This window comes from Sminthopsis crassicaudata, chromosome 3 (assembly GCF_048593235.1).
Source record: "Sminthopsis crassicaudata isolate SCR6 chromosome 3, ASM4859323v1, whole genome shotgun sequence".
In the NCBI taxonomy this organism is placed as follows: domain Eukaryota; kingdom Metazoa; phylum Chordata; class Mammalia; order Dasyuromorphia; family Dasyuridae; genus Sminthopsis; species Sminthopsis crassicaudata.
The window spans coordinates 440,736,352-440,751,990 of record NC_133619.1 but is presented as its reverse complement, the minus strand read 5'-3'; the positions used below and the strand labels follow the sequence as shown (position 1 = coordinate 440,751,990).

The 15,639-nt window shown below is 44.9% G+C and overlaps 2 protein-coding genes across 3 annotated transcripts in view; both read left to right on the top strand.

Moving 5' to 3' along the window:
* METAP1D (methionyl aminopeptidase type 1D, mitochondrial) overlaps nucleotides 1-3,150 on the top strand; it is an 89,645-nt gene extending 86,495 nt beyond the window's left edge. For both annotated transcript variants that reach the window (XM_074303122.1, XM_074303123.1), the window contains 3 exons: nucleotides 1,497-1,544; nucleotides 2,437-2,515; nucleotides 2,647-3,150. In XM_074303122.1, coding sequence (XP_074159223.1) covers nucleotides 1,497-1,544; nucleotides 2,437-2,515; nucleotides 2,647-2,725 — 206 coding nt within the window. In that variant the 3' untranslated portion in view covers nucleotides 2,726-3,150. The remainder of the gene's footprint in view (nucleotides 1-1,496; nucleotides 1,545-2,436; nucleotides 2,516-2,646) is intronic.
* A 6,097-nt stretch (nucleotides 3,151-9,247) lies between these two features.
* On the top strand, nucleotides 9,248-13,255 carry DLX1 (distal-less homeobox 1). The gene is made up of 3 exons (XM_074303124.1): nucleotides 9,248-9,560; nucleotides 10,289-10,488; nucleotides 11,971-13,255. The coding sequence occupies exons 1-3, from the start codon at nucleotides 9,248-9,250 to the stop codon at nucleotides 12,223-12,225; spliced, it is 768 nt and encodes a 255-aa protein (XP_074159225.1). The 3' UTR covers nucleotides 12,226-13,255.
* The last annotated feature ends 2,384 nt before the right edge of the window (nucleotides 13,256-15,639 follow it).

Genomic DNA, 15,639 nt, shown 5'->3' with positions numbered 1-15,639 from the left:
TGCTGACAGCTGATGTATTTAACAGCATGTACCTACCTTTTTAGTGAGTTCTAGGTTGTAACCCACCTCTCCTCCCTCCCTCATGTTCCTTTATCACCCCTTGCTTCTCACTGCCAGTAGGTAGTGTATGCCCTCCAATGTAGCAGAGATGAAAGGGGCGGATAGTAAGGAGAAGTAGAGTTATGTTGAGGGAAGGTGGGAGTGAGGAAAGGAAGTAGTGTTTTGGGTAAGACTGATAGGTGTAAAGGAGGGTGGGAGCAAAAGTAAGAGTGAGAAATATATGGGTATAGTTATAAAAGAATTCACATATACAAAAAGAAAATTCACTTCTGGCCTTGAGATTTGTCTAGACTTAGGGCGCCGGAGAGGATGAGGAAATCACATGTGAGCATCAAGGTAGCTTTCCCTTCCCCCCAAATCACCTGTGAGCATCAAGGAATCTGCCCCCCAATCTTTAAGGGATTTCTACATCCACAAAATACCCTACCTTAAGCCATCCAGTGCCAGCTCTCTAGTCACAACTTCTCATGGAAGGGCAGAGTAATGTGGGGGAGAAAGTAACAGTACCTTGGTGCTGTATTGTGATTTTTTTTTTTAAGATAGCCTTTCAAATCAATTTACTGGAATTAACCATCTGGAAGAAATTGTGCTAGTGTAACCGAGTAGTTCAGAACCCATACTTGGCTAAGCACTGAGTTTCTTTCTCCTTAATTGCACCCTGCAACAGTGCCCTAACTCACATATCCAGTATCTGAGATTTGTAGAAGGGAGCTGGGTAGCAAAAAGGCTATAGAAATTCCCTGGCTAGGTATTCCCAAAGTCCTCCTGATGCTGCTGTTGAGAAGTCCCCTACAATATCACTCTCCAACCCAGTCTTCCCTCAGCCAACACCTGGAAATCATTATTTCTCAAGGTGATGACCACATGGGTCATTCCCTCCTCCATTCTCTACCCCACCCTCACTATTGGAAATCCTGATAGACTCTGCCCACCCCCACTCCACTCTTTGGCTGGAGCCAACTTTTGTGGAGGTGTTTTCTCCCCTCCCCTTTTTCACTACAGAATTGCTCTGTGTCTTTCTTTGGCTGGTGGGGAGATGGGGGTGAAGATACAATGCAGGCAGGGTTTTCGAACCTTCCAGAAAGGGTTGAACTTGACACTGGAATGAATGCAAGTCGGCTTCAAGTTTACCTAAGCCAAACCATTCTCTTTCCTATAACCGTGACTTCTAGATTTGTCCTGGATCTTGGGTGGGACTGGGCCTTAGGCCTGGTAGATAGCTATGTCTTTGGAGGTGACTTTACTTTGAAGGATATTTTTTCTCAACATTTCAACAGATTCTCTCAACCTTCTAAATTTAAATTCCCCTCGAAACAAAATAAATGTTTTTCGATGCACATGTGCAATGTTGCTTTTTGAGTAAGTGGCCTAAATTCCTAATTATGTTTCTCTTTCTCTCATTCTTCCCTCCCCCTCCCTATGTTTTTCTTTTGTAGCAAACGACAGTGATTTGTTGATGGAAGAGGGGATGGCATTTACTATAGGTTAGTCTCTACCACATATTTGAAATCCCAGACCTCGCTCCTCACGGGTTTTCTTCTGCATGTTGTGTCTCTCTGCTTAGCCTCCATTGCACCTGGAGGCCACTAACTGGCCCAGAGCAAAGCCACTCATCTGCCTAAGGAGAGAAGGCTCTTCCTTAGTAAATCTTGTTAAATCCAATTGCTTTGAGACCCATCTCCCTCATTCAGACATTTCCCCGGCCCATTTTGGAAACGGCAGCCTTCAACATCTAAGTCCCTTTCCAGTGTCGTGTTATGAGTATGAAATGTTTGTAACCCTCATTTTTTCCCTTAACCCTTGGATGGCTTGTGTCTGCTCTCTCGTTTTTTTTTGTTTCTCCATGGCCACAAATGCCTTATGTCAGTGTATTTTCTGCTTGTTTAATAGCAGTTAAATCTCTCACCCATGCACAGTTATAGAAAAGTACTGTTTTTCCCCCTAAGTGTGACTTAATGGCAAAGCAATTAGAGGAAAATAAGAAAATTGTTATTTTGCTGATTAATGAACATTTTGAGCATATTTTAAAAATTCAAATATTTTTAAACTGTTTGATGTGTATAAGAAGGGCCTGCGTTTTGGTGGTGATTATCCACAGGGTCTTAATTAAGGCTTGATTAAAATGCCCTCTAAAAAAAATGAAACGGGTAACTTCATACATGTTTAAATGCCTTAATGTTTCTTCTTCCCACTGTTTAGTTGGTAGTTTAATGTGAAAGCAAAACTCCAATTAAAGAAACCTTACAAGATGACAACATGAGGTAGTGGGGAAGTACTTGGAAGATAAACCTTTTTATAAATCTTTTGATAATGAACCCTAACAGTGTTTGACAAAGATTTGATGAGGTCAATGAAGTAATTTTTTTCCCATTACAGAGCCAATCATCGTGGAGGGATCCCCTGAATTTAAGGTCCTGGAGGATGAATGGACTGTGGTCTCTACAGATAATAAAAGGTGTTTAACTCGATCCTTTCACTTCTTTGTTTTATTTCAAATTCCTCAGCTTTCAACCAGAAATTTTGGGGTAAGGTCTCACTGCTGCTAACCTACATAACTACTTCCTAATTGTTAAATGTGTATTTCAGATCAGCGCAGTTTGAACATACCATCGTAATTACATCTGGAGGAGCTGAAATCCTCACCAAACTGCTTGAAGAACCTTAAGAGCTGCGGAGTTCTTGGGGACGGCGATCCTCTAAAAGGCTTAGAAATCCATTTGGAGAGTTTTTAAGAAGACACAATTAAGGCAAATCCAGGAGAAAAACCAGCCTCGGTATCTAGAGTCTTCTGAAAACTAATTTGATTATTGGGTGAAGGGATTATAGTGGAAAGTTTTGAAGACCATTCCTTAGAGGGTTGAGGAGTGTCAGGTTCCACGGAACTTGCCTTTCTCCCTCCTAATTCCGGATAAAAAGGAATCAGCCTGACACTTTCCTGTCTGCAGTCTCAAATTCCATTGGAAAGAAACGGGGAACTGACGAGTGTCCCTGGTTAGGAGAGGACTCCCTGAAGGAGATTCATTCTACTTTGTAATTAACCAGCATTTCCTCCAATTGAATCTGTGCTAGTAAAAGATTTTCTATTTAAAATAGTGTCCATGTTGCAAATAATTATCCCCCCATAGTTTGGGGTAAGGTATAAGTGTTTGAATTTTTTAAATAGCAATAACAATACATATTTGAGTGCACACAATAAGAAAAGAATTACTTCTAATTGTGAATTTTCTTGGGTAAGAAATTTTTTAAAAGAGAAAACTCCCTTCCCACCCAAGGAAGTGACAGAATCTTAGCACTTTTCCTATTGCCATTGTGGTCTAGTATATCAATCGGCTTTAGGTGGAGTTAGGGTATGGTTCGTTTGGGAGTTGTTTATTGTTGTCAACCAAATTTCGAAAGGAAAAAATAATTCCTGATAAATGGAGGAGTTTGTTCCAAATGATTCCCTTGGCTGTGCGGATGAAGCCTAGCTATTTCAGTAGGACTTATAAAGCAGCAACTTATCTCGTCTGCCACTTAATTTCTTCTTTCCTTTTCCCAGTCCCCTTAAAGAAGGATCTACAAGAGTACCCATAGTACCCCCGAGGAGCCTTAGACCCCTGCTCCCTCCTAGCCGAAGTCTATCCTTACCAAAAGAGCAGAACTTTGAATTCAAAATTTAAATAGGGCTCGGACTCCCTTCGAATAAAAACTTGGACAAACAACCTATCTCGAACTATTCGAGCCAAATTGCTACTGGGGAGGATACAGTGCCTCATTTTACATATATGTGTATATTTTTGTCCATAAAATCTAGACCATCCATTTCCCCAGACTAAGGGTTACCCCTTCCTGTGTAAGTCTCTTCTGAGTGATGAAATTACTTCTGACTGGCGGGGCTAACGGGTTTCTGGCAAGGTGGAAGGGCTAGATGGTATCTGAAAAGCTGGTTTGGGGGTGGGGGATCGGGTGGAAATTACGCGGATGGTGGCTATTGGGTTTGACTTTTGCTTTGTCTTAAGGGACTAATCTCTCACTTCACGGACTCCCCTTGCATAGACCCTGTATCCTTTTAAAGACCTAATGTCTTAGAAAACCAAATCCCAAATCCAAAAGTTTTTCCTTGCCCCCTTCTCATCTAGCTATCCAGATTCCACCAGTCTTCTTATGGGACTTCGAGGCCTTGAACTTAACACACCAATTGGGAATCCAATCGATTGCGGGGGAGGGGGGAGGATTTTTTTTTTTAATAAGAGAAATGTATATACTTTTTTTCTAAAGAAACTTGATAAACAAAAGTGTGTGTGTGTGTGTGTGTGTGTGTGTGTGTGTGTGTGTGTGTGTGTGTGTGAATTTTGCCTTGCATGGCTGCAACTTTGATAGGAAAGCCAGTCATTAATACTGATGTTGAAGCCATGTAAAGTGGAATCAGTAGAAGATCCCGTTTTCTAGCAAATTCAGACTTAGACTGGGAAGGGCATGAGAGACAAATGAGGGGTATGCTGCCTATTGAAAACATCCCCTTTTCAAGGAGGCATTTGCATTGTTACCTGGATATATGGTTTCCCTCTGCATTGCAAGCCCTGGTACAAGCACATTTTGGTTGTCTGAAACCATGGATACTAATTAATTCTATGGACAAGAGGCTGCTTCTTTAGAGGCGGCCTGTTCACAGTTTTATTTGGTATTCTAGCGAAGAAAGAGTAGGAAAAAAATCGAGGAGTTTGAAGTTTAACAAAAGTGCAGTAAAGAATTTGCAGGAGGCTGACCCAGGGTTCCTACAACCAGAAAGAATTGTGACAAGGAAGTGGAGAAGCGTTAGAACGCTCCTGGGGTGGCACAGAACAATGCGGTCTCCTAAGAGCACCAGGGCCATTTCGATGTTCGGGGACGCTTGCCAAAAGCATGATTTCTCTTTCTTCAAAGGATAATCGGATTGCTGGAGATTAGTCCGACATCTCGGTTTAGGATCTATTGACTCTGGGGTTATCTGAGAATCATTTTTATTAGGGCTGCAGGATTCTACCAACTGCTGTGGTAACAAGCTGTTTATGTAACAATTATAACGAGGTGATTATATTTATGATCTACATTTATAATCCTAATTACAAAGGTTATTGCTAAAGTTTGAAAAACAGATATGACCGATTCAAATACACACACATCCCCAAACCCAAAAATAAACAAACCTCAAACCAACAAAAATAATTTAACCCAACTACATTCTGTATAGTAGAATGGACTTTCAGATTCAAATTAGTATGACAATTTGAAAAGTATTTCCTTTGCTAGTCACCATACTACCCCATTTCATGCCAGATTATTTATAAATAATTGTTAAGATCAACTTTAAATCCTTTTGAAATTATTTCACTTTGCATCTGGATATAGTCAAACACATAGCTACAACTTTCTGCAAAGGTATCTTTACTGTTTCTTGGTGAATTTCAAAACAAGTTCAACTTCATTATTTGTGAAACTGGAGGAAAGGGACTGTCCTATCAAAGTTTTGACATGCAGAGACTTAGCAAATCCAGGCATTTTAGAACAGGTGTTACGCTCAGTAGGAAAGAGAATGGGAAGAGGGATTGTTCCTTTAAGGTTTATGGATGATAGATAAAATCCTGCGAAGTTGGTGACAGCCGGGAGCGGGGGAAGGGGAGAAATAGCTCAATAAGATAACTGAGTCTGTGCAGTGTACTCGGTCTTACTGTCCGCTGCCTTTACTCAGATTTATACACGGATACGTCTCTTTCTAGGTGTAAATAAATGCAGAGGTACACCAGATAAGCACATTCATACATAAGCATTCCCACAATTTGCCGAAAAATTCGGCATTACAGTATAAAGCTAATCTAGTTAGGTTGTTTTTTGGTTTTTTTTTTGGTTAGGTTTTTTTTTTTTTTCTTTTCTTTTTTTTCTTGTGGAACCAGCCTACAGCTGGAAGGATTCTGAGTTGGCTTTGTTTACACGGAATCAGTCTAAGGCATCACATTTGCAAACCATAATGCTGACTGCAGCTCTCTGCCTTTAGTCCCTTGTCCAGATGCAAATAAGAGTAATTCAAAAGGATCCTTGACCTGCTTTTGCTAGTTAGGTTCACGTTCTTGCCTGTTCCTTTCTATCGGACAGCTTTCTTAATAAATCTCTCAAACAAATCACTTTAGTTTGTTGACATGCTTTCACCTTAGTGTCTCAGTAACCCCCTTCCTTATTCCAAATCTCCTCCTGCTTTGGGGGCCCCCAACCCCTGCTTCTTCCCGAAAACGAACCCGCCTTAAGTGATCACTTACATGGCCACGGCTCAGGAAGGCAGCACGCAGGGGAGACCTGATTGCCAGAGCGGAGTTCATGCTGGGGGGAATGGCAGGCATCATTCCCCATCTCGTTACCACTACCACCACTGATCCGCGGTTGGGGAAGAGAAGTGAACTTTTACCGGGCCCACCCCAAAACAAGCGTGAAACAAGCTCTAGGAAGGAGCAATTAAAATCACGAGAGTAACTACTAACTAAATCAGGAAGAACCCACAGGCTCCGGGAGCTGTCAGGTTGCAGTCATTAGCTGGTTCTTGCTACAAAGCATCACCGTGTGGTTCAGAGATTTAAAAAAAAAAAAAAAATCTTTTTAACGTTGGCAAATACATTATTGGTTTGGAAGATTTCTTCCCCCCCCCCCGTTTTTATTTTTGCTCCAACCACGCTTCCTGACATATTTCTGCCCCCAGCCTAGTGTCCTAGACCCAGAGAGAAAAATTCCAACAGCAGCAGCAACAGCGGCGACTGCAGCCGCTGCTGCAGAAGTTAAAAAAGAGAGAAGCCCCCTCCACTAATATCTGTAACGACATCACCAATGTAATTTGTTTTGAATGTTCATTTTTATTGGTGTTCTCTCTTTGCCAAAATGTGCTTGATTACATAGATTTGGTCCTGTGATAACTGCGCACCCTAGACAGGCTAAGGTGTAACGGAGAAGGTTCAGCTCAGGCCAGATCAAATCCCAGGCTGTTTAACGCTGAAAGGCTGCATGTTGCTATTAGTGTTAAATATATGGCTAATTATGCGTATGAAAATTAAACATCAGTGTTATGCTAATGGGGCCGCCTTCAGCTGTGGATCAGAGCACTTGAGACTAGCATTTAATCAAATGAATCAGTAACTAATACATCTGCACGTGTGAACTTTCACAAGATCATTTCCCTGTTACCGTCACACCACTAAATTATGAAAGAAATAATTATCAACACTTTCTAATTATCTAACAAAGTAATTTGGGATTCACCGTGGGGTTGGCGGGATTGGGATCCTGCAGCCCAACGTTGTCAGCATGCCTGTGACTCTGCGCCAGTTGTTTTGTGTGAGTGTGTGTGTGTATTTTTGTGGCGTATGGTTTGCTGCCGGGGGAAGGTGCGAATTGCTGTCTGTATCTTAGGCTTCGGAACCGGACTGGAGGGCCTTCTCACTTCTACTAGCCATCCACTCTTTTGCCCACCCAGATTCCATTTTCACCGCCTCTCCTAGAAATCCTAATCCGGGACCACATCCTGGGCAGTAGCACAGGGTCTTAGCTAATATCTTCCTACACCTTTCCCCACCCATATCCCCCACCCCCGCCCTGGTTCATTCGGGTTTCTAACCGAGTTTGGAGGCCGAGCGAGCCCTATACATGTGGAAGACTGCAGGGAGTAAATGGAGACATGTGTCCGCACACGGACATGTGCCGACTTACACCGATTTGTTCCCTGTTTTTGCGTGCGGGAGAGCGCTCCCCCTTCGCACAGGTAACAACACCCTTTACTTTAACAAGCCCTCCTCAGAGAGACGAAGAAATTCCACCTTCCAGCCACCATTCAGCTTTCTCTGGCCCCTGCTGATTCAGCCCATGCTCTGGTTTCTGGCTGCTCCCCTGGTGCGCTGAAAACTAGCCCTTTGCCAACAAGCCCATAAGGGAAGGGGAATGAGGTGGGAAGGGGAATGAGGGGAGGGAAAAGGCGGCGGTGGAGCGGGATAAAGGGAAGGAAAGGAAGGAGGCTAAAGAGTATATATGTATTGGGAGGGGGGAGGAGAGGGGATGCAGCCTCTTTTCCTGGGAGGAAAAGCGTGGGTCCACTTCTCTCATAGGGAGCAGCATTCTAATCAGATCAACCACAACCTCAGCGCACCCGAGGAGCCGAGGCTGGAGAGATGCGAGCTGTTCCTGGTGAGCGGAGGAGCGCCGGTGGAGTGAGCAATTGTGTGTGTGTCTTGGATTGGGAGAAGTGGGGAGGAGGAAAGGGTCACCAAGAAAAGGGGAAGGTGAACCGCTTGGGGAAGGGAGAAAAAGCGGAAAACAGGCGATAAGTAGATGCATTCGAAGGGGCAACAAGAGACTGGAGAAAGAAGTAAGCGTGATTTAGAGTGGAAGGAGGCGCTTTTCCCTCCGTCTCTCTGCTAAGCACTTAGTCCCAGAAATGTCTAGGAGTGGCGCCTAAGATGTTGCGGTCCAGGGGAAGCGCGAATTGGGGAAGTAGTGAGGCCAGTCAGGAGACTGCAGGCTGCCCCCCATCTCGTCCCCCCCCTTTAGGCTGGGGGCCCAGAAGACCAAAGGAGGTGGAGGAGGTTGTGCAAGCGTGGCGGCTGCTACAAGCTGTAGCACCCGGGGTCCCCCAGTGAGGGGGGCGGGCTGGCTGGGGGGGGGAGGGAAGTTGCTGGTTGGCTTCTTGGGAAGAAGACGCTCTGAGGGAGGAGGAAGAAGAAAAAGAGGGGGTAAAGAAGTTAGAGGGGGGAGCGTTGGAGGGGTTGTAAACTCTCTCCGCTCTGGCGCCTGTCGCCGCCGCATTGTGAGCCCCGTAGTGTTGCTCTATTGCAGATGTTCACTCGCAGGGGCGCGGGGACGCATCTCTCCCAAGTCCTGTTTGCTTCGCTCCCTCTAGTCCAGCCGAGCCAAAGCACCTCGGACCAATCCCAGGCGATTATGCAAGACGGCGGACCAATCAGATCCGCCAGCTCATGAATATTCATGACCTTGGCTGAGTCAAAGCTTTGAGGCGAGTTTGGGGAGCTCGGCAGCATCATGCTTAGACTTTTCAAAGAGACAAACTCCATTTTCTTATGAATGGAAAGTGAAAATCCCTGTTCCGCTTAAATTGGGTTCCTTCCTGTCCTGAGAAACACAGAGACCCCAAAAAGGAAAGCAGAGGAGAGAGACCCACACCCAGACCCAGCGAGAAGAAATGACCATGACTACTATGCCAGAAAGCCTCAACAGCCCCGTGTCGGGCAAGGCTGTCTTTATGGAGTTTGGGCCGCCCAGCCAGCAAATGTCTCCTTCTCCCATGTCCCATGGACACTATTCCATGCACTGTTTACATTCTGCTGGCCATTCGCAACCCGACAGCTCCTACAGCACGGCCTCATCCTTCTCCAGACCGCTGGGCTACCCCTATGTCAACTCCGTCAGCAGCCACTCGTCTAATCCCTACATCAGTTCAGTGCAATCCTATCCCAACAGCTCCAGCCTGACTCAAACCCGGTTAGAGGAGACAGGTATGTGCACTTGGCTTTCCACAGGGAGGAAGGGGAGGGGAGGAGGTGTGAGGAAAGAGAGAGGAGAGAGAGAGAGAGAGAGAGAGAGAGAGAGAGAGAGAGAGAGAGAGAGAGAGAGAGAGAGAGAGAGAGAGAGAGAGAGAGAGAGAGAGAGAGAGAGAGAGAGAGAGAGAGAGAGGGAGAGGGAGGGGGGAGGGCGGGAGAGAGCAAGAGAGGTTTCGGGTATCAGTCTATGCATCCATATCCTATCAAAGAAAAAATTTAAAACTCATAACCGTCAAGAAAAGAATACATCCAGCGTTCGTCCTCCCGAATTGGCTGTGTCTCTGGGCGGCTCCGTGTGCTGAGCACACAATGCCCCTCTGGAAAACAGAAACCCAGATGTGCACGTATTAGTCTTGGTAATTATTTATTGCGTAGCGCTATAAACAATGTATGCAATTAAGGGTAATTAAACCTAAACTGCAGCCTGTAAAAATAGCAAACTTTCTCTGAGAAGGAACCCAAGCTTCTGAAATAGCCCCCCAGTCTTTGTTAGAGGGACTGGATCTAGTTTTTTCCCTTCCCCCCCCACCTCTTTTCCACTTGCTCCACTTCTCCCCCCACCTCGTTGCTGCTTCTGTTCTTCTCTTTGCTTGTTATTAATTATCGTTGTGATTATCACCATTACCACTACCATCACCATTATTACTATTAATGATTGCCCCTCTTCTTTGCTGTTATTCCAGGAGCAGACTCGGAGAAAAGCACCGTGGTAGAAGGAGGGGAAGTTCGTTTCAATGGGAAGGGGAAAAAAATTCGCAAACCCAGGACTATTTATTCCAGTTTGCAGTTGCAGGCTTTGAACAGGAGGTTCCAGCAAACTCAGTACCTAGCTCTGCCGGAAAGAGCGGAGCTCGCAGCCTCACTGGGACTCACGCAGACACAGGTACAAGAGAGAATCCTCCTTTACTACCACTCACACGGGCCTCTTTTCATCCCTCTTTGCTTTTTTTTTTTTTTTTTTCTCTCCCATGTACACATATATACATAGAATAGAAAACATATAATATCATATTATATATCACCTTTCTGTCTCTCTTTCTGTCTTGGCTCCCCTTTTACCAATGATCCTCTGCCGTACATTGATTCCTGGCCACTCTGATCATTGAAGCCGCAGGATTTCCTCGCTGGGTTTTGTTTCGGGGGCTCTGGGGCCGCACGTGCCCGAACAACCGGAACAATAGAGACGAGACGGGTTCTAATCCCTTCTTTGGCTTTGAAGTGCGTTGCTAATCACTCAGCGTTTTGGCATCAAGACGCTGCCACCCTTCTTTTCTTCCTAGTCCTTCTCCTCCTCCTCTTTCTTTCCCTTTTTGTTGGTGGGAGTGGGGGAACTTTCCTCCTCACCCCGAGGGCACAATCCTACACAATTAACATGATCCTAACAGGGGAGCAGCATAACTTTGCTTAGCCATATTTTAGATTTTCTCTGAGAGAAACAGCAAGCATTCTTTCTCTCAGCAGCTCTATCATTTAGGGATATTCTTGGTTTTGAATGTCCCGGGCCGGTATTTGGAGCGGGGTGGGGTGGGGTGGGGTGGGGGGAGCAAACAAACACAAAAGCAATGATTGGTTTGAGCCCAGAGAAATGTCAAACGTAATACCATCTTCTCAGCCAACTCACCCTGGGCAAAGAAAGCAGTGAGACGAGAACGCCGTGGATTCGAAATAAATTTCCTAAAACATTTTCTGCCCTTTTCACACATTTTGGTTTTTTTATTTTTTATTTTCTAAACGATTGCTTTAATTGAAATTCGAAGAGCTATTCATGGATTCTCAGTATCTCGTAGTCGACAAATAATGGAAAAGTATGTGAGATCAGTTCTCGGCTCTGCCTCAGGCAGGAAAATATTTTTATTCTTTCTTTTCTTCGATCTTTCTCTCTTTTCCTCGATCTCTCTCTCTTTTCCTCTTCGACTCTCCTCAGCAATACCCTCCCCCGACACATGCACACACACCATCTTTGCTCCCTTAAAATTTGTTCTCTCTCTCTTAAAAAAAAGCCGTTCGCTCTCAGCAGTGGCTGCCATTCTCAGCCGCGCCCCCTGGACCCAATGTTCGCTCTGTGTTCCCTCTTTTCCGCTGCTTAGCCCTACGGACTCGTCCCAGGTTTCATCATTAAAAGTTAAGGCGGAGGGATTAGGTGCGGAGAATCTCCTTCTATTCTCAGTACAAGCGCCGCTGCCTTCTGGACTAAGTCACTTTGCTAGTCTTTGCAGGAAAGGCCGGACTGCTCTTTCTACGTTCCTCTTTCCCCTTTCCCTTCGCTTATTTTTCCTCATCCTCTCTAGTCATAAAATCTCTTCTTTAAGTGCACTTTCACTTATACTCTCGTCCCAAGTCACATCTGTGGTATTTGGTTTTGCAGGTTAAAATCTGGTTCCAGAACAAGCGGTCCAAATTCAAGAAACTGATGAAGCAGGGAGGGGCTGCCCTTGAGAGCAGCGCCCTGGCTAATGGCAGGGCTCTGTCCGCCAGCTCTCCTCCAGTCCCCCCGGGCTGGAACACCAGTAGCTCTTCCAGTAAGAGCTCCACTGGCAACGCGGGCACTTACATTCCGAGCTACACGTCGTGGTATCCTTCAGCCCATCAAGAAGCTATGCAGCAACCTCAGCTCATGTGATTTACAAAAACAAACCAACCCAGCTTCCTTCCTGCAACCTCTCCCCACCCAGTACCCGGGTCCCCATTTGTCTCCCCAGCCCAGCCTAGTCCAGCCCACCCCCGGTTGACACGCACTATGGGTCCAGAGGAGAAGAAGGGGAGAGCCAAGGAAGGGAAAACATAAATAAAGGATGCAAACCACCACTACCACCAACCACCATTGCTAAGCACCAGTCTCCAGGAAGACCACAGAGTGCACTGGACCTCTTCAGATCGGAGAGAGCCTTCGGTTGGATGGCACTCCAAATTCTGGCATGCCGCAAACAAGCGCAGATGTGATGCGGGGTTGTTTCCCATGTGCTGACAGCTAAGAAAGCTGCCTCTGAGCTCTGTTAGATCACCCGGAGGACAGCCTAGGAGCAGGGAGACAATTCGACCCTCAGCTTTGTGGGGCGATCAGAAAACAAAACAAAACAATGTTTGTAGAAACACGCTCTTTTCTGTCCTGTCTGTCTCCTCGTCTTCTTTCTCTCTGTCTCTGTGCCCTGATCAAATATAAGTCATTTCATTTGTTCTCCCCACCTTTACAGCCTCTTTGATGGCAATGAGAGCACGGAAAGGGAGTACCTCTTTCCCCTCAATTTCCCCCTCTTTGTAATAGTTTGGGGGGAAAAAATTCGGACATTCTCCTGTGCCCTGCCTATCCATATGTGTAGTTTGCTGGGGTGGGATGGGAGGAAAGGGAGGGGAAGGGATTTTATTTATTGACAAATTGACTTAAACTACCACTATCTGAGTGCTAGACACTTAGTGAATATATTTGGCTTACAAAGTGCACTGTTTGAAAGCACCGTTTACTTTAATCGAAAAGGGGGAAAATAATGAGGATGTGATTTTTAACTTTTACAATAACTTTTATACTTTGGCGATGTGGCGAGGTTGGGTCCGAATGATTTGCGTTCCCCTCCCCCCATATACTCAGTGTTATTTTAAAAAAGAGAGAGAGAGAGAGAGAGAGAGAGAGAGAGAGAGAGAGAGAGAGAGAGAGAGAGAGAGAGAGAGAGAGAGAGAAAAGAAAATGAAAATAATCGAATACAATTTCATCCTTCGAGAAGTTGATTGTTTCGGGTGCAAAACATTTGAATTTTCTTGGGGTGTGTGTGTGTGTGTGTGTGTGTGTGTGTGTGTGTGTGTGTGTGTGTGTGTGAAGGAGAGAGAAAAAGAGAATGAGAGAGAGAGAGAGAGAGAGAGAGAGAGAGAGAGAGAGAGAGAGAGAGAGAGAGAGAGAGAGGAAAAGAAGAAAGAGGGAGGAGAGGCGAAGCGAAATTATTCGAATGGATTTCGAATTGAGACAGTGCAGCTTTTAAAAACGATCTGCAGAGGCTTTGCCACAGAAAAATGCCAATCAAAAATCTTCGTGCACATACTCCAGTGCAGGATCTAATCGCTGTACATATTATTGTTATTATTATTATTATTATTATTATTGTTCTGTAAACATGTTGCACAAATTTAGCCCTTTTTTGTTCTGTTTTGTGTGGCTGTAAAACATGATGCTTTGTGAAATGGAATTCTTAACATTTTACTTGTGAAATTTGGAAAATGTGATCAATTGAAATCAACTGTGTTTAGTGTTCTATATGTCAAAGTTTAGTTTTATATTGAGAATGTTAACTTATTGCTTTGTATCTGGAAAAAAAAACCTTTGTAAATAAGTTATAAAGTTTCTTTGAAACAGTAAAATTATGGTTTCGAAAAAGAGCTGATGCCCTGTATTCTGTGTACGGGAGCGAATTTGGGGCAAGAGAGAAAGGAGCAGGGCAGAGGTGCTAGGACTGGAATCTGCGAGTCAGACAGGAACAGATGCTGTCTATAACCCAGTTCAGGTTGGTCCTTGGCCTCTTCCTACCGTTCCTCAGAGGCCAAGAATCTAGCTGCCTCTTGGATAAACGTATGGTCTGACAGAACTGGGACCCTAGGGAAGGATGAATCTCAGAAAAGAACTTTTGGGACAAAGTGTAATGCTAGCTAAGTTCGGCCATGGGATCTAATGAAGACTGGAGACCTTAAAGCTTATCAGCTGAGTGAGTCGATTGCCTTGGCTAGTGTTTATCTCAAGCCTGGATGTCCATCCCTATGGCCCGCTCTGCTCCCCTGAGATCTTCTGGACCCCACACACCCGAACTTCTTGGACACCTAAGAGGAGTCCTACTCCAGACTAGTTGTTAGCCCAGAAACCTCCTAACTGTTCTGGGTTCTTCAGTTCCTTCCTTTTACATCAAAATTTCCTTCTTAACATTAGAAGTTCCTTCTCCTATATTGTAGCAATTCTCTCTAATCCTACCTTCAGTTTAAAAAGTGGAGGAAGGAGGGAATAGGGCCAGTAAAAGAACACGGGGTTGTTGAAAGGAAATTCAGAGAAGAAACAGGTGCTTCCGAGAAGAGTTGAAGTGGGTAGTGGGAAGTATAAGTTAAAGAGCAGGAAGAAAGGACGAGCAATACAACACAACTACTAGGCCAATCAACGACTGCCTTGAGTTTCAGTAATGTCCCTTCCCCAAGTCTATGTTTGTGGACTGGGATGAAGGAAAGGAAATCAAGGACTTCCCTTTATTCATTGGGTTGATACTCTGACCCCGAGGGACTGGGCAGAGCGCTCTCCCAACTGGCTCCAGCCAAACACTAGGGGAGATGGGGGAGAAAGGGTGCAAAAGTCTGTTTTCACTTTTTTCTTTCCCATCAGTCAACGAGTATTTATTGAGTGCCTTCTATATGCACCATAATTGAAAGGGATAAAGGAAGGGTGTGAGGAAAAACCCCTCTTTTCCAGGAGGAAGGTGAGCGAAACAGCCAGATCCACTCCCGAAGCAGCTTGGGCTAAGACCACTTATTTCTCAAAGCCTTGTTTGATTTAAGCACTTTTGAAAGCTTGTTTAGTTCACGGATTGCCAAGCGCTCCCTGGACCTTAGTGTTTCTCCTGCTAGTGGAGTGTGTCCGAATGCCCGAGAAGGGAAGCTGGTCAGTGCCTAACCAGGAGAATGACATTTCTGTAAACAGTTTGGAAATGTTTTCCCCTGTTTATTGGAACTGAAATGTGATTTGAAATCTCCAGCGAGAGGTAGGGGAGATGGAAGGAGGAGTCTTTAGCACAGGAAGCTTTGGGTTAAAGGACTTTGTAAATGATTATTTTGTAGAGTGGATTCTTTCAGATACACATTCTCTCCCCTCTTTAAAAAACAGAATTTGGACTATATGCGCCTGTGAGACAGTTTGACGCGTAGCCTGCTTGTGTGGGCCGTTGGGGTTGACTCTGGAAACTCAGTGGATCAGAACAGGAAACTCATCCGCCTGTTTTCCCCAGTCTCAGCCTTCCCATTCTACACCCAGCAGAATCATTTGACTCTCCATTTTCCAAAGCTATCTACCTAGACT

Bases quoted from the DNA above. Each gene is read 5' to 3' on its own strand.
- DLX1 (XM_074303124.1), top strand. From the start codon at position 9,248: ATGACCATGACTACTATGCCAGAAAGCCTCAACAGCCCCGTGTCGGGC. The intron at 9,561-10,288 runs GTATGTGCACTT...CTGTTATTCCAG, and splicing joins AACCCGGTTAGAGGAGACAG to GAGCAGACTCGGAGAAAAGC. The intron at 10,489-11,970 runs GTACAAGAGAGA...TTGGTTTTGCAG, and splicing joins TGGGACTCACGCAGACACAG to GTTAAAATCTGGTTCCAGAA.